General features: G+C 49.2%; 1 protein-coding gene across 3 annotated transcripts in view; it reads left to right on the forward strand.

The window, feature by feature from the left end:
- CLIC5 (chloride intracellular channel 5) overlaps positions 1-24,128 on the forward strand; it is a 171,014-nt gene that overhangs the window by 133,201 nt on the left and 13,685 nt on the right. For all 3 annotated transcript variants that reach the window (XM_039231210.1, XM_039231211.1, XM_039231212.1), the window contains one exon: positions 1,152-1,258. In XM_039231210.1, coding sequence (XP_039087141.1) covers positions 1,152-1,258 — 107 coding nt within the window. The remainder of the gene's footprint in view (positions 1-1,151; positions 1,259-24,128) is intronic.

A 24,128-nucleotide genomic window follows, 5' to 3' on the forward strand; every position in this document is an offset into this window, starting at 1 on the left:
TGGCTTTTTAACATAAAGCAATCAAACAGCGAGCAGTAGCCAGCCATTCACCCAGAGATCACAGATGTCCACATAATTGATAATAATAGTAAGTACACATCTGTCCCCCACCTCCTTCCGCCCCTGCCTGGCCATACACATAAAATGCTTGTGAAATAGTATTTCTAAAAACTTGGTCTGAATGGGTCACTTGGATGGTCGCGTGGATTCTCACACAAGCAAGCTTATCTCGTTCAGTTTCAGAGCCAATCGAAAACAGCCCTAACTCTGGTCTGCCTCTTCTATCCTTCTGGCTTCACATGAAAGACTGTGCAAAGGGGAGAGGCTGGATCGTTGCAAATCTGTCTCCACGCCTAGAAATAAAACAATTGAAAACACTTGTGCCTGATACTTGGAGACTGGTACTTTCTGCATCTTCTTCTTGCACACTAATAAGAGTGTGAAGGAGGCACGCCTGGGGGGGGGGGGGCTCAATCGGTTAAGCATCTGACTCTCGATTTGGATTCAAGTCATGATCTCATTGTTCATGGGTTCGAGCCCCTAGTCGGGCTCCACACTTAGTGCAGAGCCTGTGTGTGGGATTCTCTCCTCTCCCTCTCTCTATGCCGCACCACCACCTCTCTCTCTCAAAATAAATAAATAAACATAAAAAAAAGAAATGTGTGTGAAGAGTATTTCAGAAGAAGACTAACGGTACCCTTTCTTTTGAGAAATGGTTTCCAAGCCTGGAGTTAGCTCTGTGCGGTGAGGATTACCACCCCCAGCCCGGCAGTAGATAGTTATTTTAATATGGGCTGGGAGACGTCAGGGACCCCACCTGATGTGGAGACAAGCTCCTCTAGAAGTTTGATCAGAGCCCTTTGGTTGGTGTAACACTGTTTGCTAGTCTCTTTAAGAGGATGTGACCCAGGCCCTCCGAAGCGTTTTTCTGGCTTTCTGTGTCCTGCGTCCCCCACCCCCAGGCAACTCTCTTAACCTCACCAGCCTCCGTTTGCTCTGCCCACCCTCCCCATAGGATAGATGTAAGATCCCCAAGAGGTTTGTAGATCAGACTAGAAACAGGAACGTTGCTAGTCGTTTGGGGCATAGCCCCTCTCACAAAGGAGCTCCAAGTTCTCACTGATTCTAGAACACCATGCCTTCCCTTCCAGGTACCCCAGACTGGCTGCGAAACACCGGGAATCCAACACAGCAGGCATCGACATCTTCTCCAAGTTCTCTGCCTACATCAAAAACACAAAGCAGCAAAACAATGCTGGTGAGTGGCTCCCTTCCAGCCAGAGCCCCTGGCGGTAGTGACCGCTGCCCAGGGCATCTCAGGTACTTGGGGCAGAGAAGCGTCAGGAACCGAAACTACTCACTGTTCGCCCTGTGAAACAGGGCCTCTAGATCTTTCTTTTGTCTAATGTGAGAGAACGGCCAGGGGCCCTTTTTGCTGAACTTGAAGGGAGGGATGCACTTCATGTTCTGAGCCTGCCGTACTGCACATCATAATGGTCTGCACGGAAGGTTCCTGCCTTGGCCATACCACTGTCCGTCTATGCAGCATTCACAACCTGCCCGTGTTCTCAGGAGGCCCTGATTGGGACCGCATATTCCAACTTCCTTCTGGTTCCTGAGCTTTCTCAAGCAAGGGGGTGTGCAGAAGCCATGGTGGGGCGGCATGGTCACCACGGCGGTACATGTCGCAGACAGAGCCCTGCCCTCTGCGCTCCCCCCTGCTGCAAGGGCAGAGGGTATGAGGAAACACTGGTGTCGTCAAAACCTGGTGTGCCCTCCATCCAGCCTTGGCTGCAGCGCCCAGGCCTAGTTCTCTTATGAGGCCTTTTCAGAGGGGTCTGGGCGCCTCGTTGAAGCTCATAGCACTTTAAATACCTCATTTGGCCTTTCCTTGAAGGATTAGCCAAAGCAATCTGAATAGAACCGTCAACTCGAAGAACGTCACACTTGAAGAACGGTGATAGGCCTGGGGAGGAAGAAGAAGGACGGGAAAGTTTGCTTGCCTTCAAGGGGGAGAATGAGCAGCCTTAAGGGCGGGAGCCTGGAGCCCAGCACAGAGCCAAACAGAGCAAGGCCTTCGCAAATCTTCATGAATGAATGACTACCAGATGAACGCACAGTGGGCCAGAACAGGGTGGAAAATGCTAGGTGTTTTAGGAGGTCAGAGGAGAAAGGCACCTTTGGGGACAAGGTGACCAGGAAGGGCAGCCATGCATGCAGGGAGAGGGAAGAACATTTCGTCAGGAACAGAGTTGGTGCAACGGAAAGTAAATATTTTGGTAACAGTTACTGAGGACCTGGGTTGTAACAGGTACAGACTAGAATCTAAGAAAACTAGAAACAGATACCTCCCCAGCCTTGAAAGCCTGGCTGGTGCAGAAGAAAATGCTTAAATTCACAAAAAGTCAGAGAGAGAGCAAAGAGGTAGATGATGGCTTAGCGGGGAAGCCTAAAGAGCTGATTAGCCGCCCTGGGGATGGGGAAGCAATATCTGCCCAAAGTAGGCTCTGAGCAGGAAGAATTTACCTCAGGGCCTTTGAGAAAGCTGCTTTGAAGGGGTTTCACCTGGGTCATGAAGGTTAAGGGGCGTCAGTTGGCTGTGACTCTAGGGAGGAGGTAATGGGGAGCCGGGGAAATGCCAGTGACAGACTGGGGAGGGTGTCCAGAGCCTGCAGCGTCGGCCTGGGAGGTTGGGTTTTGCCATGTGGGCCATGGCAGCCATTAGAGGTGCGTGAAGAGGCGCTGTGAAAAGAGTGGCCTTCAGGGAGAAGAGGAAGAGGAAGGGATGTGGAGAGGTTTTAAACATGCGCAGTGCTCTTTGTTGCTGTTTGGACCTTGGTGGGTGGAGCAGGCTCCCCCACAAAGCCGTGTCCACCTGGGACTTGAGAGTGAGGCCCTATTTGGAAACAGGGTCTTCGCAGATGCCATTCGTTAAGGGTGTCGAGGTGAGATCATTCCGGATTGAGTGTGGTCCCTAAATCCCCCTGGTGTCCTTGTAAGAAGGGGAGAGGGCACACAGAGAGCAGGGGGGAGGTTCTTGTGAAGGTGGAGCAGAGATTGGAGTGCTGTGGCCACAGGCTAAGGACCCCTTGGGCCACCCCAGCCTGAAAGAGGCAAAGAAGGACTCTCCCCACCCCCAACCCCCCCACCCCCAGAGCCCTGTGAGGGAGTGTGGCCTTGCTGACACTTCGATGGTGGACTTCCGGGCTCTAAAAGTGGGAGAACTGATTTCTGGTGTGTTAAGCCACCCAGTTTGGGGCGCTCTGTTGAGGGGCTGGGGCACAAACGCAGCCCCTCACGGCTGTGTGTGTGAGGGCATGCGGGGGCTTTCCTGGCCAGGGACCCTGAGACAAAGGAGCGTTTGTGCGTGTCCCCCGGGGCCAGAACCGCCTCTCAGCTCTCAGCTCTGGTTTGCAGGATTCCAGGGCCCTTTCCTCTCAGCCACAAATACCTTCCTTCGTACTTGTCAGAAGGATTATCTCGCCTGAGCCTTCCAGATTTTTCAAGTTACAAGCAATATTTACATATTCTCCATATTTACCGTTCTTCGATCCCTAAGCCCCGAGCAGCAGTTTCCACTGAACATCACGTCTCAATTTCTCATAAACTCAGCACTCTCCAATTTTCATTGTTTCCACTTCTCGTCTTTCACCCTGTTTTCCTCTGGGGTGGGTTTTGCCCCCGTGACTCCTCTCTCCAACTCGTGTGCATTTCAGGGCTCTGACATCTCTGCTGTGTCCCAGGGGGCCCACCCTCATCATGGCCCTTCGTGCTGGCCTCCTCTCCTGCCTTTAGCTAGACACCACGCTTTTGTTCCTTCTCTGTCACCATAGCTCGGCCACCCCCCCTCCACCCTTTTCTTTGACATTTCCTTCCCTCCACCCTTACCCCTGAGTTATGGTCTACTGGGTTCAAAAGTTCCAGAAGCCAAGGCAGAGAGTAGCGCCATGGTCCACCCCATGCGGCCGCGTGGCCTGGGAGACGGTCCACGGCCCTCCCTGCTTTGTCCCAGGTCTGTGGCAAGCAGCCCCTCATGACAACTTCAGCAAGAGACCTCCGGCTTCCTCCGACATGCCTTCCTACACTACTTTCCCATTTTCCTCTCTGCATCTTTAGCTCTGCACCTATTTCTTCAATGTCCTTTCTTCAGATTGGCCCTTTTGTGTTTTCAACTTTTTTTTTCTCTTGAAAAAAGCCTTCCCTCCCTCGCATCTGGCCACCTAATGCCTCCCAGACGCCCTGTGTACAAGGGCCACTTGTGTTCCTTTCCTGCCCTCCCGACTTCAGAGTGTGAAACAAACCAATATTGTGACGTGGTCCTGCAGCGTGGTAATCTCTCCACCCCCAAGGTGGCTGCAAGGACTGCCATCCGAAATTTCCCTGTGTCACACAACCTTAAAAGTCCCCAGCTGCTGAACCCAGACCCAATCGAGCAGAGCCATCCACAGCTAGCACACACGAGACTTGTCCACTGGTTTGTACACGCAGTCATTCACTTATTCACTCAACAAACACAGATTGCAAGGAGCCGCTACCAGTTGAGCTAATGTTTAAAAGGCTTTTCTTGAACGCCAGGCACTGTGCTAGGTTCTAGAGATGTCAAGAACATGAAGTCGTTGCCCTCAGTGAGCTAACGGGGGTGGGTGGGGGGGGAGGGCTGTAAAACTATAAACAGGTGATGGCTGGCGACAAACACGAATATCGGCATCAGATCCTACTGCTTCAGCTGTTACTCCCGCCACCAGCAGCCAGCACTTCCAAACCTCCTGCTCATGTCATCTCATTTCTGCTTGTTTAACTGTTTCCCATTTTCTTGGTGCACTGTCCTCTCCGAAGGATCAATCAGAGAGGGTCAGTGGGCAGGCTCTGCCTGTTCCACCTTCGGGATTGTTACATTTGACCCCGAAGCCCTCGTTCTGTGTTCTGTTATGTTGTCTATCACTGCTCAGCCTCCTCCTTCCGTAAGTACCTGATCCTGGTCCCCCTTGGTCTGCTGAGACCCGAATGTACCTTCTGGCCCCCCACGCCCCCTTTCCAAACTTCCTCTTCACTGCTCTTAAAGATAGTGTGGACTTTCTCATCAGTCTCAACACCCCACGTTTAGTAAGATCTTGCTCTCTTATCCCTTGGGATCCCCCACTGCCACCCTGGTTTGTGCGGGAAACAAGGACCTTGTTTCTGGAAAGGCTGTGTTCCTCATAGCTCAGGTACAGGCAGTTGTGTGGTGGTTCCAACTTGCAGACTCTGGAATCCACTGCCTGGGTCCAGACCCCAGCTTCGCCTCTCTTCTTGCTGGCCTTGTGACCCTGGGCATGTCATGGCAACTCTGTGTGCCTCAGTTTCTTCATCTGTACAATGGGCGCAGTAACTGTACATACCTCATAGTGTATATAATTATATTATTGTAAGTATTATTATATATAATTAAGTCCATGAGTGAGAAGAGGGGAGCACTAAGTACAACATGAAGGATCACCCATACTTATGGGAGGGCAGCGAAAGAGGAGTCTGGGAGGAAGGTTAAGAAGGACTAGCCAGGGAATAAGGAAGAAAGCTGGGAAGGGTAAAAGACGGAAAAGATCCTGAAGATGAGGAAGGAAAGTTTATTTGTTTAAAGTTTATTTATGTTGAGAGAGAGAGAGAGAGAGAGAAACAGAGGAACGGAGAGACGGGGGGAGGGAGAATCCCAAGCAGGCAGTGCAGAACCAATGGCAGGCTCAAACCCATGTGAATTGTGAGATCATGATCTGAGCCAAAATCAAGAGCCTGAAAGCTTGATGGACTGAGCCACCCAGGCACCCCTGTTTGCTTGTTTTAAGAGTGATCCGTGGTATGAAATGTGGTGCAGAAGGTCACAGGAAGCTTCATGTTGGCCACAGCTCCCTGGAACAGTCCTTGGGCAGCTTCTCTGGCTGCATCCCTTGGCCTGCAGCAGCTGGTGACACAGATCTTACACCACCAGAGAGAGTTGGGCCGGCCGGAGAAGCAGGGCCCTTCTCCCTTTACAGGGAGGGGAGGTCAGCACAGGAGGAGACTATGGGGAGTGGGATCCAGAGCCCACCGGGAGGGAGTGCTCGTGGCCCTGAGAAAGGACATCTCAGAATGGAGAGAGCAGCACTGGGGTTAGATTGGGCAGCAGGAGCCCCTGCTCTGGGCCCCTGCATAACGCGTTTCCCATCGATCAGGGACAAGTAGCTGGCTCAGTACGCAAGGTTTACAGCAGAAGGACCAGGGGAAGGCGCCAGCTTTGGCCATCCCGTCTTCGGCGCACCTGGTGACACACCTGGTGGTGAGGTGTGACCGGCGCGGTCAGCTCCGTCCCCACCACAATCCCGCATTTGCCATGCTGCTTTCCCTAGAGGCAGAGTCCGGCGGTGGCCTGGCCTCCACCTTCAGCAGAGCTTGGGCCTCCATCCCTCACGTCCTGCATCTCTCTCTGCAAGTATTGCCTCCTGGACTTGCTGCTTTCACCCTCCTCTGAGATGCCGCCGTGGCTCGTGGAGCCCCCGTGAGCCTGCAGCAGCCCCGATCCGCGGCCCAGGCTCTTGCGGCTTCCTTACCCCACCCCTGCCCCGGCACTCTGCCACGGGGACAGTGCTGCCCCTCTGGCTCATCCCTTCCCTTGAAGGGTTTCTTCTACACCCTCCTCAGACCTGCCTCCCTCACTCTGGCTTCTCCAAGGGGACCTGGGCTTTCCTCCCTGAATATCCAGCTTCCCTTTTGTATTTCGAACCCTCAAACTGCCCTTTCAACAGACTAAAACTCTCCCCAAACTCCTGAGCTTTCAAGAAATTCATTTTTGCTATTTACCCTCATCTGGGTGTAAAGTACTATATTTCAGTTTACCTTTTCACAACCTCCCTTTTTCCTTACGCTTCAATCCTGTTAGGTCTACAGGTTTATTTCACTTCCTGTGCATATTGTGCGTTCCAGGCAATGGACAAAGGGGTCTAATGCGCATCTTTAATTCTCTGTTAGTTACGATTTTTAAAGTCCCTCCTCCATTCCTTCTAGCCCTGTCACGTTTCCCCTGATACAGTTAATGTTCCTGCCCAGTATTATTACCACATTATCGTTGGCTTGTGTTGTATAAATGTTTATTCGTCTTTGAGAGAGAGAGAGCGTGCAAGCAGGAGAGGGGCAGGAAGAGAGGGAGACAGGGGACCCAAAGCAGGCTCTGTGCTGACAGTGGCGAGCCTGATGCGGGGCTCAAACCCACGAACCGTGAGATCATGACCTGAGCTGAAGTCGGATGGACACCCGACCGACTGAGCCACCCAGGGCGCCCCTTGTGTTGTGTTCTTACGTACTTTCCCCCATTTTCTTTTTGCTTGGAGACGGAGTGGACCGGTACATGCGTGTGGACGAAGACAACCCAGTATTTCTCCTCCTTCATTCACAGCGCACCTCCCATCTCCAATCTTGGGCACATGCTCACTTCCACGGGACTCTCTTCCCTACTAAGGGGTGCACAGAGCCTCACACCCAGTCTCTTGTGCCTCATCCACACATCCTGTGGAGCCGTATGGCTTTCCCTCATCACATTTGCATATTCCCTTCTTAACTTCTCTAACACGTACATGACAAGCTGCTGCTACCCCGTATTTCTGTGCTGAATGGTGCTTTTCCCACTTTGCATGATTTCAGTCTTTCAAGGCTTCCTTGGAACTCCGTCGTCTGTTCCCCCTTCAAGTGTAGCATTTTCTTATATTTTTGTCTCTGTTCTGTCTGATGAGCCGCCTTTTTATTCTCAAATGTATACTCCACGTGCTCTGGAAAGACTTCATAACTGCTCGCAGAGCACACGCACAGCAGAGCGGCACACCAGAACGAGGTGAGAAAGAAAAACAGGGAGGGGGGCACCATAAAACAGAACTCAGGGTGAGCTTTAAACAGCAAAAGCCCTTCCGAGAGCCCCGAAGCACATACACACGCAGACCATAAATTTGGCACCAAACCTGCTAGCAGACAAAGCCTGGTCAGCTGGAGTGGGTTCTCCCAGGAGGCAGAAACGTACCAACCTCCCAGGAGAATAACAGACATCCCTGATTTGAGCACTTGAGTGTGAGCCTGCAAGAGCTGTTAGTTTCATTTTCTTTGACCTTTGACCTCCTTTGATTTCCTTTTCCTTTGTAGACAAAGCTGTCCGTCTCTTCCCCGCGGGCATTGGCTGCACCCTGCCTCCGTCCGCACTCTGCTGGTCTTCCCCTGAAATGCATTTTCTTCTTCTTTTTTTTTTCCCCTCTCCGTCTTCTCTGAAGGACCTGGAGAGCTCCCTGCAGCCTAAATCTGTGCCACCAGCTTGCCCGCTGCTTGTTCTCTACTTCAGCCTGTGTGTTTTATCCGCACTCTCAGCCTCCTGTGCTGTGTTTGCAGAGATGTGCCCCTTTCCACTTATGGGAGACGCCGTGCTGTCTTCCTACTCTTCCCAAAGTATTCGTCCTAAGAAAACACTTCTAGCTTCCTAAGCAAAGTCCTAAACGCCTTCCTGGGGTACCTGTGACGTGCAGGACGCGGTGCTCCGTGTTTAGAGCAGGGTTCCACACCAGACTGAGTTGTCTCTCTACCGTTGCCCTTCGTGAGTTAATAAGCGGAGTGGCCGTATTTTCCAGACGGAGGATCAGATGTCGAACAAATTGCCCTCGTTGAAAAATAATCAAATTATAAAAAATCGGTACTGTCCCAGAAAATCCAGGACACATGTCCCCAAATGAAAAGCACCTGTTTGGGGCTTAGCCTTCTGTTCCCTCTCCTCCCAAACCCCAAATCCAAACCTGGCTGCCGCTGTGGAGGGAAGGAGAGTGTATCGCGGCTTCTACCCCCTCCCGGCCCTTGATCCTTTGCTGTAACACACAAGGTGCCGTTAGCCACGAAGTTCTCTGAGCCACTAAGTTCTCTGAGCCGTTGTGTGTTTACAAATAAGGGCGAGGGTTTCCTCCTTCCTGAGGCTCCTGTCAGCGGCTTCCCTTATAGGGACCTGGAAGCAAACAGTGGGCTTTACAGGTCTATTCTGAGAAAATGGGCAATCAAAACCACATATCAGGAAGAGGACTCTTAGAATGTTCTAGAAAACTCCGCCAGCTCATCTCATCTTTGGGATGATCGTTCCCACTTGATGGAAGTGTGACTGAAGGATTATACTGTGAATATTGTCACAATATCAGTTACTTCCATCCTGCCCCCCTCTCTTCCCTTCATCTCCCCCCAGAGTCCTCATGGAAGGTAGCACGACCGAGCCAGCTCCACTTGCCTTCCTTGCCTCTTCCTTTAGTCGGGCCCAAACCTTCAAACCTCCTGTCTTCTCTCTTATGAGAGGTGATGTGGTGGGCATTGCTCCTGGCTGATGCTGGTGGAAAAAGAATCTGCAGCACTGGAAATTTTTCTTTCCCTGCCATGTGCTCGGTGGTCTGTGTCCCCACAAGCTCATTCCTGCCCTTCCGCCTCATGGCCTGCCTGGCTGGCTGACAGCACCAGCGGACAGGCTCCTTCTTCCTGCAGCCGCTGTGCATGCACCTCTCTATCCTACTGGCCGAGTACCTGCCTCCTAACATATACCCATCACTCCCTTAGACCATCCGCATTTGATGTATGGAAATTGAGGCTCACAGGCTTCACCCCAACATTACGAAGCTGCAATTAAATTTGTAGAATGGGCTCCCAGCAAAAGAAGTGAGCATTCCATCCATGGAAAGGTATAAAAAGAGGCTGGACTTTTGAGGTTGGAACTGCCTAATCTAAGGTGGCATCTATTATAAGACCTTACTATTGTTTTGTTTTTTAATTTTTAAAAAATGTTTATTTATTTTTGAGACAGAGACAGAGCATGAGCAAGGGAGGGGCAGAAAGAGAGGGAGACACAGGATCCGAAACAGGCTCTGAGCTGTCAGCACAGAGCCCGATGTGGGGCTCGAACCCACGAACCGTGAGATCGTGACCTGAGCCGAAGTCAGATGCCCAACCAACTGAGCCACCCAGGCGCCCCAAGTCCTTACTGTTTTAACTACCAGTGAGAAACAATATGCTTTCAAATATACAGAAATTTTGATTGTCAGAAGCAGTCTGACGTCAGAGAGGTCATGTGTGAAAAAACGAAATATGGTAGGTAGGTTATTCCCGGAAACTTTCCCAAAGGTCACATTCTTTAACTTCCTAGAGGCTCTGCCGTGGTGCATCGGATCCTCCTTTTGCTTGACCTCGAACAACACTGGTGAAAAGGGAGTGAAGTGAGGTCAGCATTACTCCCAGATTCCCTCTAGGCTAGCTGCCCTAACTCCGAACCTGGGAATGTGTCTCTCGTGCCTGGGAACAGGTAGCACTTACCCGTGGGGTTAGGGCTTGGCAAACGTTTTCTGTAAAGGATCGGATGGTAAATATTTCAGATTTTTCCAACACGGTAGGCTGCCACAACTGCTCAGCTTCGCCTTTGGAATGATAAAGCAGCCGGAGACAGCATGTAAACAAGTGAGTGTGACTGTGTTCCAACACAGCTTCCCCTGTGGACACTGACCTTGAATTTCTCCTCATTTGCAGGGGTCATGAAATGTTAGTCTTCTTCTGAATGTTTCCAACCATCCCCAAATGTGAAAAAACGATCCTTAGCTTGAGGGCAATGCAAAAACACGCAGCAGGCTGAATTTGGCCCGTGGACTATACTTTGCTGACCTCTGTCTTAGGCAGTCTCAGATTATAATAGCCAGTTCTCTTAATTTCTATACCTCTCAGCCTCCTCATCTATACAAGGGAGATTGTAAGAGTGTTCTTTCTTGTAGTATGGTCTTGTTAATTAGATGAATTAATGCATTAAATCCCTTAGGGCACACCGTAGGCACAAATCTATGAGAGCTACCGTTGCTAGAGCCGCGGCTGCTAATGTCAAAGATCCTCTCCCAAATTCCCTCCTGTCCCCTCTCTGGCTTGGGTAGCCCAGCTTTCGCTGTGATGTAGAAGCATGTGCTGCCCTCTTCTGGCAGTTGGAGGAACTAGCGCCAGAGAGGGCGCATCCTTTTTAGCCTCAGGATTTTCAAGCATCCTCTGCATAGAACACAGTTATGCCCAAACTGGGGGTTCAGGACGAAGCCAGGTCTCCGTTGGGGACTCAAAGCCATCGTTCATGATCTGTCCCTTACACCCAGGGCAGGGCATGTCCACCAGGCCCCACAGATCCTCCAGAGGGGTTGTTGGTTACCTGGTCACTAACTAGCTTTCTCCCTTCTCTCTTCCCCTTCCACCACCTCCAGTGTTTACTGTTATGAACTTCCTTGACCTAAAATGGGAACGTGTTTTAAAGGATTCACAGTGGCCTGGGGTGCTGTGAGCCCAGAACCAACAAGCCCCTTATCGAAGGCCCTGTGCTGTCTCCCAAAGCCTCCTGAAAGCCAACTGCTGTTGGGAGTGGGGGGGTGAGGGGAGGTGGAGCATTTCTCTAGATTCCCCAGGATGTGGCGAGCCATGTTTGAGAGAGTGTGTATCTATTATTCCAAACCACTTCAATCACAAGGCGATTATTTCCTCCTCTTCTTCCTCCTTCCCAGCCCTCAGCCCCTCTCCTGGCGGGCCCAGTCTGGAGGCCCGGCCTTTCCAAGGAGATGGGCCCAGCCCTGCCTCTCATTCAGCCTCACGCTCTGAGGGGAGAGCTAAGGCAATGTGGAAGAGGTTGGAATGTGGGTTATAATTAGCCTGTTGAGAGTGAGGAAACCAGCGGGGTTCCACGTCTGTTCCGTCAGAAACACCAACCTATCCTTTGGAGGAAGACAGCTGTGCCCCGACTCCGGACAACCGGTCCCTTGGAAGAAGACCTTGGCCCAGGCTGTTATCATGGTGGAGGCTCCTGGGTGGTCCCCAGCCCGCCATGGTGGTGCGGATAACGAGGTGACTGTCCTGCCACTTCCTCGTAAAGCAGCCATTGCTGTCTCGTTTCAAAAACGCCTCTGGTCATAAAGGAACCCTTCAGGCGGCCGTCCTTGGCCACCCCTGCACTCAAATAGCCAACTCAGGATATTTTGTTTGTTTGTTTGTTGGGTTGAAGTTCTGCTTTGATTAGCGTTCTTACAAGGAAAAACAAATAACCTGGGCTCCGTGGGACCCACCTCCGAGGCTTGGCACGTCCTGAACAGATGGCCCCCTCACAGGCGGTGGGGTCCTTGAGGCTTAGAGCACGAGGGAGGGGAAAGGGGTGAGTATTTCCTTCTGGCACCTCCCAGAAGTTGCCCAGAGGATTCCTCCAGAGGGTCTTTGCGTTGGTTCATTATTGAGGCGGATGCTGGCAATTTATAATTTAACAAATTTTGCTTCTGAAATGAATCTCTCTCTGGAAGGCGGTTGGTGGTGGCACGGCATGTGGATGGGGCCGGCGCAGGGCAGGAGCGAGGCAGGGGGGAAGGGGCTGGGGGGGGGGTGGCGATCCTGCGTGGGTGGGCGCATTCATTAGTGGAAGGAGCCCCTGTTCGCTGTGTGGGCTCCTGGGCTGGAGTGGAGTGGAGACCACCAACACCATTCCATGGGGGTGGAATTTCCCGCCGTCTGACCAAAACGAGTTCTCCTGGCCTGTCCTGGACGCAGATCAAGGCCTGGGGAATAAAGGAACATTAAATGACTAATTCGAACACTAGTTAAATGCTCTTTCACCTCTGGCTACCGTTACCTCATCGTGTGCAACTGACACCTCTTGTCTTTGTGCAGTTTACATGTGGGAACTAAATCTGTTTCTCTCTCTCCACACACACACACACACACATGGACACACACACGGACACACACACACACAGACAGCTCTTGTCTGTTAGGATATTTCTAGGTACCAGCAGAGGCCTTTACATTCCTCCTTAAGTAAACAGGCCATGTATCAGTTAGTCTGAAAAATGTCCTTGTGTGCGAAGTTGTGAGGAGACAGGACATGGGTCCGACAGCTTTAGTGTTAAGTGTAATGGTGTTTAGGCCACAGAAGTGCGGTGGTGTGTGAGTGTGTCTGCACTTTGTTGTGTGTGTCTGTCGCTCAGGAGTATTGTTGTCAGTTATGCGATGTCTGCACTCATAACTTCTCTGTCATTAGAACACAACTCGGAGGGAAAATTCTTTCTTCTCTGTTGACTTTCATTGGAGAATGGCTCTGGGTAAATTAGCCTGTAGTTGGGTTTCCCCATTTTGGGGAATGACAAGATGTGAAATCCGGATGGTGTATTGAACCCTGTCTTGAAAACTTCAAACACTTCAATTATAAACTCTTCTTGGAGTGCCTGGGTGGCTCAGTCGGTTAAGCGTCCGACTTCGGCTCAGGTCATGATCTCATGGTTCATGGGTTCGAGCACTGCATTGGGCTCTGTGCTCACAGCTCAGAGCCTGGAGCCTGTTTCAGATTCTGTTTCGCCCTCTCTCTCTACCCCTTCCCCACTCATGCTCTGTTTCTCTCTGTCTCAATAATAAATTTAAAAAAACATTAAAAAAATTAAACTCTCCTTGGGGCGCATGGGTGGCTCAGTTGGTTAAGCATCCGACTTTGGCTCATGTCATGATCTCACAGTCCGTGGGTTCCAGCCCCGCATCGGGCTATGTGCTGACAGCTCAGAGCCTGGAGCTTGCTTCGGATTCTGTGTAGCCCTCTCTCTCTACCACCACCGCCCCCCCGCTCGCAGCTTGCACTCTGTCTCTCTCCCCCTGAAAAATAAATAAACATTAAAAAAAATTTTTTTTAACTCCTAACCTTTAAAAATCTACTCTAGAACTATCTTTCTGGAGGGCATACCACACCACCTCAAGCCCATTTTCGAGTTTAGCCTGAGTAGCCCCATCGGCTAAAGAGGCCCATGTTTAGGACTTAAGTGTCCAGTAGCAGTTCATTTTGTTTATTTAGATCATTTTTTTTTTATTTTTATGTATTTCTGAGAGAGACAGTGAGTGAGCGAGCAGTGGAGGGTCAGAGAAAGAGGGAGATACAGAATCTGAATCTGAAACAGGCTCCAGGCCAGCTGTCAGCACAGAGCCCGACACGGGGCTCGAACCCACCAACCGTGAGATCATGACCTGAGCTGAAGTCGGACGCTTAACCGACTGAGCCACCCAGGCGCCCCTATTTAGATCATTTTTAACTTGAATGCACATTTGAATCCCCTTAGGGTTTTGTTAAAATACAAGTCATGAAAATGGATCAAGAAGATGTGGATTATCTATACAACAGAATACTACATGGCAATGAGAAAGAATGACATCTGGCCATGTGTAGCAACATGGATGGACCTTGAGGGTGTTCTGCTGAGCGAAATAAGTCAGGCAGAGAAGGACAGATACGATATGTTTGCACGTATAGATGGATTAGGAGGAACTTAAGGAGGACCGTGGGGGAGAAGAAGGGGAAAAATAGTGGGGGAGAGGGAGGGAGGCAAACCATGAGAGACTCTTGAATGCTGAGAACAAACTGAGGGCAGATGGCGGGGAGGGGAAGGGAGGCGATGGGCATGGAGGAGGGCACTTGTGGGGAAGAGCACTGGGTGTTATATGGAAACCAACTTGACAATAAACTATTTAAAAAATAAAAAATTAATAAAAAAATACAGATCATGATACAGTGGGTCTGGGGTGGGGCCTGAGGGCTCCCAGATTATTCGATGCTGCTGGCCCAGGAGGGAGCTTTGGGAAGTAGTGTTCTGAGCAGCAGTTTCAATGAGGACACGCGCTGTGTGTGTCTCATTCGTTATTATCTCTAGAGCCCAGCTCAGCATCTGGCCTAGAGCAGGCACACAGTCACCATTTGTGAACTGAGTGAATGAACCATCTCCTAGATAAGTCAAGACACACCTATGCTGTCTGCTCATTGGCCCAAGAGATGGCTGATACGAGGGTCTACCGTGCCTCATCAGTGTCACGGCCATTTTCCCCATCTGCTTCCTGTTCCAGCCTTACCTTTAAGCCCGTCCCACTTCACCCGCCCTCCATTCTCTTGGCTACTTACGTGCCCTACATTCCCTTGGCTACTTTTGAAACTTCCCAGTCTCCACTTAGTTGATTCTGTCCTATGTCTAGAACTGTCTCTCAGCTGAAAATGTATAATACTTGAATAATCTCTGTTAAGGTGAATCGAGCCTCATGGTGGGGGGGAAAAAAGAACCACATTTAAAACCAATCAGTAAGAGCAGTCTGGACAGTTCCCTCATGAGGACGGTCAGGGTGGTGGTGTGGTGTCTGCTTAACTGATACTTCTCCTGTCATCCTCATTTGTAGTAACTGCATCCAAGGAATGTTGCATTTAGTGTTAAAGGCGAAACTTCACCAAGAGGCAGAAGAGAAAACACCGAAACTAAATTCCCATGTTCTTCCAGCCGAAAGTCAGAGGTCAGATTATTTTTCTAGGAACTCCTGGTCGAAAAAGCATTTCATGATCTGGGTCATAGTAAGAAATATGTTTCTCTGTGCCCATGTCCAGAACTCCTTTCATTCCTGGATATTCTGGAGAAGGGGCATATTCTGGATATGATCTGGGTCATACTAAGAAATCTGTTTCTCTGTGCCCATGTCCAGAACTCCCTTCATTCCTGGATATTCTGGACAAGGGGGGTCAAACCATAGGATTCCTCTGTATCGATCTGATCTGACTCTGATGGTCCCGTGCCCATTATGTTCCCAGTGACGGTTACCCACATTTTGTTCCTGTTGTGGGGACCTCAAAGGCAGGTTTTACTCCACACGTTGCCCATGCCTGGCCCTGGCTTCCGTCCTCCTTTGTCGCCTGGCAGAGAGGTGCAGGTTGGTGGTGACCTCAGTGCGTTTGACTCTGATGCACTCCCAGGAAGGCATGCCAGGCCAAACACATGCAGTCTCTTCATCCATCCCCGAGAAAGCGAGTGCTACCATTACACAAAGAAAGGAAACGATTATAGGCCCTCTAACGAGAGAAAGCAGTTGCATAAGCATCTAGAGACGTACAGAGTTAAATTTTAGGGGCCCTCACCTTTCCTCAAATCCCATTGAATAGCTCGTTCTTTCAACAAATACTTATTCAGTACCAGGCACTGCACAAGGTGCTAGAATAATGATGTAATAAAGAAATATTGACGATATCTATGTGAATTGGCAAGGGCTGTTTGGTTGAATATAATAGAAACCTGATTACAGACACCAAAGCAAATATTTATTTTATTTTACTTAGCAAAAACCTACATAGCATTTTGCTATGTGTCATGCCCTGCTCTGAAGCACTCTTCATAAATGTTTACCTCTTAATCGGCGTTTGCTTTTCTCACATAACGAGAAGTCCAGAGAGTAGAGAGGCCCAGGCAGTTGTAGCTGCTCAAAGAAGTCAAGGATCTGGATCCTTGGAGCACGAATTCTCTACTGTCGATGTGTGACTGTCAGTCTCATGTCACAAGAGAGAAACTACTTCCAGATGTGATATCTGAATTCCAGGCAAGGGTAGCTGTGCCTGTCTTTTCTTGCCCAGAAACCTCTCCATAAATTTCTACTTATATCTCAGTGGTCGTAACTTGGTCATTTGGTCTTCTCTAGCAAAGGTCTGGGAAGATAAGTATTTTTGACGGGGCCCATGACTACGAAGAAATCTGGGTTCTTTCAGGTACAAGGAAGGTGAGAGTGGATTTTTACATATAATTCACTTTCAACATAAGGTGATTAAAAAAAAAACTGCAGTGAAAATGTCAGATCTAGCCGTGCCAGAAGAAGACCTAGTATTTCAAATTCTCCTTTGGTTAACCAAATCTGAATCATTACCCCACCTTGAGTTCAAGAAACAGAAATGTGAAGTTGTACACTTTTAATATGCAACACGTTTACCTCAAACTTTAGAAGATGCGAGACTCACGTAGTAAAAGCTGAGCAACTAAAACACCAGGTGGACAGCTTCTCCCCCCACATTGGAAGCCATGCGGAGGCAAGTGCGGGCGTCCAGAGGGCTCCTCTGAGCAAGGCGGGGGAAGGGGTGGGTATACCTGTGGCGTATCTGGGGAATTCTGCAAAATATCACTCGCCCCCAACCCCTGCTGAGCCTACCCTCTAAGGTTGCCCCGTTGCATGACTGTCAGGAACAAGGCTCACTCTGGTGGAACTGTGGTTACGACAGCAGAGTCAAAGTGAAAGGGCCAGCTGAATCCTCCAGAAGAGACTGCATAAGTCATCTGGGGTGACTTCCTCAGGGTAGAGGACAAGTCAAGCCCAATGTTTACCAACCAGGCTTTTTTCTTGCCGCTCTAAGAACACACTAGCTTTTCTGTATGCTTCGTTTCTTATACATGGGCAGCCTCACGCCTTGCACATAAGAACCACACGCTGCATGGCGGACGTAAGTTCTAAGGTCCTCCGGGCATCCCCCGTGGCCATCCTAACAAGATGTCCTTTGTTACGATCTCCAAATTCCAGAGGAGGAAACTGAGGCACAAGAGGTTTAACAGCCCACCTAAGCTAGTAAACAGCTGAGCGCGGATCCGCACAGGGCCTCTGGTCCCACAGTGGTGGGACCTGACCTGTATACATGATACATTTAAAGGACGCATTATTTAACACCCATGGGGTGCTGAATTCTTAAACAAGAGGAGGTAGGTCACTTAGGAAACGGTGATCAAATCAGTTCATAAACCGTGGAACGACTAACATGTGCGTTTTCCAAATACACTTACACAACCCCAGCTTCATTTGGGGATTGGTGACTCCACATCCGTCCAAGCGAGGGGCACCAAACCTGGCCCACCCACAGAGGGTGCTGGAGAGAGACAAACTAACAGCAAAGGAATGGGCAGCAGGGTGAGGAGTTTACAGGATTGTCACAGAATGACAGAAACCGGTAATTATTTAAATTTAGAGCTGTGGTGGCTGCGTGACACTTCTTAAATTTGTTCATGGCTCTTCTATAGAAGATGTGGGCATTGGAGGATGAACGGGGCAACGTGTGGCTGAATCCCTTCAGCCTGAGCGTTTGCAGGGTGAGTGGAGAAAGGCAGTCTCTAGGTCCAAACGCTGGACAGAGGATTGAAAAAGGGTCTCCCTTGACTAGCTCATTCCCAATGTTTGGACATGAGAGCTGAGCCTAATCTATGCCTGATAGTTAAAAATAACCTGTTACAAAGTAGCCATAAAAATCTAACAGTTTTCAGCCCGATGCAGCCAGCTACATAAACTACAAGCAGCATTAATAGCTTCAGTCAGCATTTATGTCGTTCTTTCTATTAGCACAATGGTTTTTACAACCATTTATGAGTTTCTGGAAAGCCTAATAGAAAACACGTACATGTTATACATGTTCGCTGTGGCAGATGCAGTTTTCGCCGCTTAAGGACAGGCCAGGAGGGGTCGCCACTGCCCCGTGGCTGAAGTCTGGGCAGGGCTCTATCGGGGACCCTGTTCTCTCTGGGTTGTTTCAGCTTGCTAGCTCACACCCCCCAGGGAGTTTCTGGGGCTTCCTCTTTCCACTGGCTCCAGTCCTTCTCTGTCTCTGTCTCCCTCTTCCCGTTGATAAGTTATCACTGGGGGACCCTGCAGGGTACAGACTGGGTACACAAAAGGAAACCTAAATTTGAAGATGTAAGTGATCATCTTTCTTTTCAAATTTACTGTGGCTTTTAGGTCTAGAAAATTATCTCAAGCTGGAAGTGTCTGTGTTATGCATAGCTCCCTTCATTCTTTAAAAATATCGGGGCGCCTGGGTGGTTCAGTGGGTTAAAGATCTGACTTTGGCTCAGGTCATGATCTCACGGTCTGTGAGTTTGAGCCCCGCGTTAGCCTCTGTGCTGACAGCTCGGAGCCTGGAACCTGCTTCGGATTCTGTATCTCCCTCTCTTTCTCTCTGCCCCTCCCTGCTAGTGCTCTGTCTCTCTTGCTCTCAAAATTAAATAAAACATCAAAGAAAAAAAAACCAAATAAAATATCTTATAAAAGGCACGCCAAAGAGTCCTAAATTCTTTACCATGCTGCTATTTTAAACACAGCCAACTAATTGCCAAAGACTTGCCTTCACACACACACACACGTTAATTGTTGTTGGAAATCATACTTCTAAACATGGGGCAAATATTGGGTTGATTTGTGGAACTGTTTAAAAAACATGATTCTTCATAATGATCCCCTCTAGGGCTTGGGGAAGAAACTGTGCAGAGGATCTTCAGGGAAAAATCTCAAAGGAAAAATCTCTGACTACCTTAAAAATACCTCAAAGAAATATATACCCATTTGCTTGGTGAATCTTTCCACCAAGGTGGGTAAGGGGCATCCCATAGCGTCCTATACCCCAGTCCACCATGGTGATAAGACCTGAATCCTGCCTTGGGGCTAAAGAATCATTTACTGATCACTTACTGGAAAGAATCATGGGAGTTTGTCATTTAATTCACCCTCCCATCCAAGGCTGAAGTCTTTTCTAGAACAAACAAATAATACCCATGGCAGCATGAGCTAGGCTCCTCTTAAGCTCTGCTGACATCGCAAGAGCAAACAGTAGGGAATCTGTTGAAGTTGCCATTGCGTTTTGCTTTCTCATAAACCACTGTTTGTCTTTCCACCTTTCCTATTTTCACCAGTGCCTAGATATGGAGGCCTGGGAATTGCTTCTCACAGGGGAGCCCCCGGGTCTTTCACAGCTAGAGCCAGTTTGACAACATCCTCCTCTCAGGCTGTGAGTCCAAGTCTAGTGTTCTTGGTCTCATGCCAAAGGTGGACACGAATTCTCCCAACTCTCAGACCAAGTAAGTTTGACACACTCCTATAGCCCGGAGAGCTGTGCCAATCCAAAAGAGATGGTTCTAGGCAACTTGGGATTCCGGACAGGTTGGAAAGGCAACAGTGAGCTCCATCATCAGAGCTGTCCAAGACCCTTCTTGCACCTGGGAAGTTCCTGGATGCTCAGATAAGCTTCACTTCAGACACACAGCCCATCCTGGAGTTGCGTTTCTTCTTCCCTTTCCCTCACTCCCTCTTATACACTCAAGTTCTATAGCCGTAATAATCATCGCTCATTTTCATTAAGTCTCTTTACGCACCGGAGTCTATAGAAGATGCTTTACCAGCAACTTGTGAACAACCATAATCAGTGCAGGATTCAGACTCAGATCTCTTGAAAAACAAAGTGGATGTGCCACTCTATTATAGGGTCTATGGTCACAAGACCTCTCAGGGAAGCCCCGTGCAGGGCCACCAGCCCCTCTCTGTCCCTTCCCTGTTGATTGATACTTGTGATGTGTTAACATACCTAGAGGACCCAGACACAGGAGAGTAGGGCCCACCGAGCCTGAAACAACCTTTCGTTCCTATTTTCTACAACTCGGTTGCCGTTACTGCCCCTATGGTCAAAGAACCAGACAGATGATATTTTGAGAGACAGAAGGACCATGGGGACCCAATACCCCTTACCTGCCGTGTGTTCTAGACGGGTCACTGTGGATCAGAGGGTATGAGCCCTGGTTTCCACCTGCTTATAATTTTGTCTCTATGTGGCTTAATACTTAATGTAACCATACTTAATACTTAATGTAACCCAACTATAACAGGGCTACCCTTTCTCCCTTTAAGGACTTTGACAATACAGAAAAGCTCAATGACTCCCAATCCCCTAAACTTGAGAGGTGAATGTAGATCTTTATGGAAAGAGGGAATTACACCGCTCAGCCCAAAGCCAGATGTCCTAAACACCCCTCCCCACCTTCGAACACCCTTGTCTCTCCTTAAAAAATGTCCTCTTTATGAGCATTTGTGTTCCTGACCACCTGACCTGCACTTCTCTTTTCCCTGAGCCTTACGGCTGCCCTGGCCTTCTCCTCTTTCCTGGATCTTTGGACCCGGGTGTCTTGTCAAAAGCAATATCACTTCTCTGTTTCTAAAGAAAGGCCGCCACCTCCAGATGAGGTGAGGGAGATATGATATTACATTCTTACCATTTGATTTTTAGGCATTCCTATCACATTATCATTCATGTTTAAAACTATCAAATGCCAACAAGGTGTGGCCACCTGTGTATTTTCCGTACAGGAGTATGTGATGGCCAGAGAAATCTCCTTTGTGGCCTCCCTCCAGCCACAGCTATGCTTTGTTGTTGATGTTGTTGTTATATTGACATGATCTCAAGAGCAATGAAAAGAATAAACTTCATGTAGTCCTCCAGGTATTTCCCAATATCTAGAGATTTCTTTCTTTATAGGCAAAACCCAAATGAATTTCTCTCTTTTCACTCAGATGTTCTGCAATCAAACAGCCAACGTGATAGCATTGACCCTGAGTGCAAGCCAAGTTAGTATCTGTTGCTGAGAAATGATGTGGAGGGTTCTGGTAGGCTTGCTCCTCAGAGGTGATTCCTCCTGGACCCAACGATGGTCGCTGACAGTACCAATAATTCCAGCTAAAATCAACCCATTAATAGAAGAACACAAATATTTTATCAAATTAGCTGGAAGGTAGAACGTGAGGAGTGGTGTCCTAATAGCCAGACTCTTGTCAGGAAAATAAGGGCATGTGAGAGAGATCTATAGCATGGGAGGAAAATGAAGACTGGGTAGACCCCCAAAGAGCCATGGGTCAAGTCCTTGGGACCCAGAGATGGCCTTGGTGTTGAATCCAACAGTCCTGTTTTTAAATCCTGGTGTTAACTCCACTTGAATAATAGGGCAGCTATTTCGAAAATATTTTTCTCTTTGCCTTTCTGAGTACAGGACCTAATCTGTCCTGAGTATCCATTGGCCCCATGAGAGAGAAGAATTCTATAGAAAGAATTCTAAAAAAGAAGAAAAAGCATTCAATATTTAGCTGCTGATTCAAAATAGCATTTTCAACAAGATAATAGCTTCACAAGCTATGCTGTTATCTTAAAATGTTCTAAATTCCTTTATCTCTCTGTTTTAGCACATCAAGAACCAGATCTAGAGGACTTGGCTCATAGAGAATAAGGAGCCCTTCTGTCCATGCAGTGGGCCAGGGAAGGCTTGCCATTCTGTGGTTGATGGGCTATTTGATGTAGGAAAATATACAGGAAAGCCTTCCCCTCCTGGCCCAGGGGATCTGGGGATGAAAGAGGAGAGAGAGGCAGAAGGGCCAGGCACCTAGAGATGGATCTGGGAAGCGCCATGTGACACTTTGCTCAGGGAGCCACCCAGGGCTTTGGAGGGAGCCCAGCAACAGCCTAACCCCTGATCACTACCCGAGGTTCAACATCCCTAGGCTTTCTCTGGAAGGAAGTGGAGCTTTCGCTGAGAAAAAGGTACCTGAGAAGAGATGCAGGACCTGTGGTAGCTTCCTAAAGCCTTCCACCCACTAGATCCCGGGACCCCTCTTCCCCAAGGCCATGAGGTCACAGGGATCCCCCAGCCCCATTTACTCAGGGAGCAGAGCAGACGAGATGGAGACTTTCTGTGCAACTGAGCATTCGTATGCCAAAGAGACTGAGAATTCTTTCGAGGGACTATTTATTACATCGGACTACATTGTAATCCAGAATGGACTAAAATGACAGTTGTTTTCCCATTACCCTGGGGTTGGGCCTTGTAAGGAAGACAACAGCAGTAAAAAAGCAAACAAGGTACAATGTCAGTTTGTCTCTCGGGAACAGGTTGCTTGTACAGGCCTGTGTGCTTTGGGAAAGTCTAAGACTTTCTTTATCTGTTAAATGGGGATGAATAATAATTCCCATCTCAATAGCTTCATCGAGATCGGTTAGATCACACTTAGATGACCGGTGGCATAAACATTCCCCGTCTACTTTGGAAATTCAATTAGTATATTTCTTGCCGGTGCCTGGGGAGAGCCATGAAAGAGGCGCAGCAGGACAGAGAGCCCTCGGCCTGGGGCCAGCTCCCAATAGCCATAATCTTCTGCATGGGAGAGTTGAACACACACCCATCCAGCCTGCAGCCGGTGATCGGAGGTGGTCGCCTGCTTCTTACCTCTCTGCAAGTTCGCATGCCAGAGAGAAAACACACATGAGGAGCTAAGGGTACTGGAGCCTGGGCCTGCAGAGCTGCTCTTGCCCTTTCAAAGACCACCTTTGGCATCTGTTCCGCTCTAAGTGAGTTCTGAGCCCCAAAGAGCCTGCGTGGCTGCTTGCTGATACCCCTGCTGCACAAAGCATGCCAGCAAAGCAGGGTTGAGCCGTGTTTGCAAGAGCTTGTTGGAGGCTGAGCTAGAGTCTTGGCTCCCTGGTCCTCATTCAGCCTCCATGCCCTGGTAAGAGTATATTATTTTCTTAGCTCAAATTGCCGTTTCCAAGTCATTATTTCTCTACGATGAGAAAACAATATTGGTTCTTATGTAATATCAACCTCAATGAATCTGGAAGTGATCATGGAATGGGTGGATTTTTTTCCTCCTTAAAAAGGAGAAAAATAAATTTGAGATTGTTTGCATATGGCTGAGAATATTTATGAACTATTCCCCTTGCTTCCTCATCACATATTTTACCCAGCGCATTTGTGTGTGGTACAGAATAAATCTTTACAGGAAGGGCGGGCGGAGAGGGGCAGAAAGCAGTTAAAGGAATGGGTGCCCGTCAAGCGCCTGGGACGTGGTTGGTCCCAGGTCTCAGGGTCCCCTGGCCTCAGGCTTTACTTGCTGTGGTCTGAGGGTTACCCCATCCTGCTACTCAGAGGAAGTCTTTGGGAGGGAAGGTTCCAAATGCGAACACTGAAGGATTACCATCTACTTGTCGCTCTGGTTTCTCTTCTGTCCCCCTCTCTCTTACCAGAAAGGTCAACGCCAGTGCTTTCATGACCTGGGTGCCGTCAGCCAAAAGAGATAATTAAATTCTACGGATGCCAGATTGAACCAGGGTCAGAGGAGTAAGTTGGCAGGTAGGAGGGAAAAGAACTGGCAGAGAATGTATTGGTGCTGGCATCTGGTATTCGATAATGATTGGAAGTGTGTTAGCACAGACATGTTGCATCTGTTTCCCTCTGGCCGTTCCTCTCACACGGCTTGTCACCAAGAGGGTCCCGGTGGAGTGTAAGGGACCGGGCTGTGGCTGTACATTAAATCAGGAAGAGAAGCAAAGCTCGAGGCTGTTGATTCTCTTCCCCAGGGACTGGGCCTCAGAACTGGAGCTTCTCAGAATCTCTCATGGTCTGCCGCACCTTGGATTTTTGAGGAATGTGCTGGCGGAGAGGTGGGGTCAGGGACGGAGCGCAGATGGCTGCCATATTTGGTACTGCAATAGCAATAGC

The sequence above is a fragment of the Hyaena hyaena genome, unplaced genomic scaffold (genome assembly GCF_003009895.1).
Source record: "Hyaena hyaena isolate Hyena2069 unplaced genomic scaffold, ASM300989v1 scaffold_55, whole genome shotgun sequence".
NCBI classification, from domain to species: domain Eukaryota; kingdom Metazoa; phylum Chordata; class Mammalia; order Carnivora; family Hyaenidae; genus Hyaena; species Hyaena hyaena.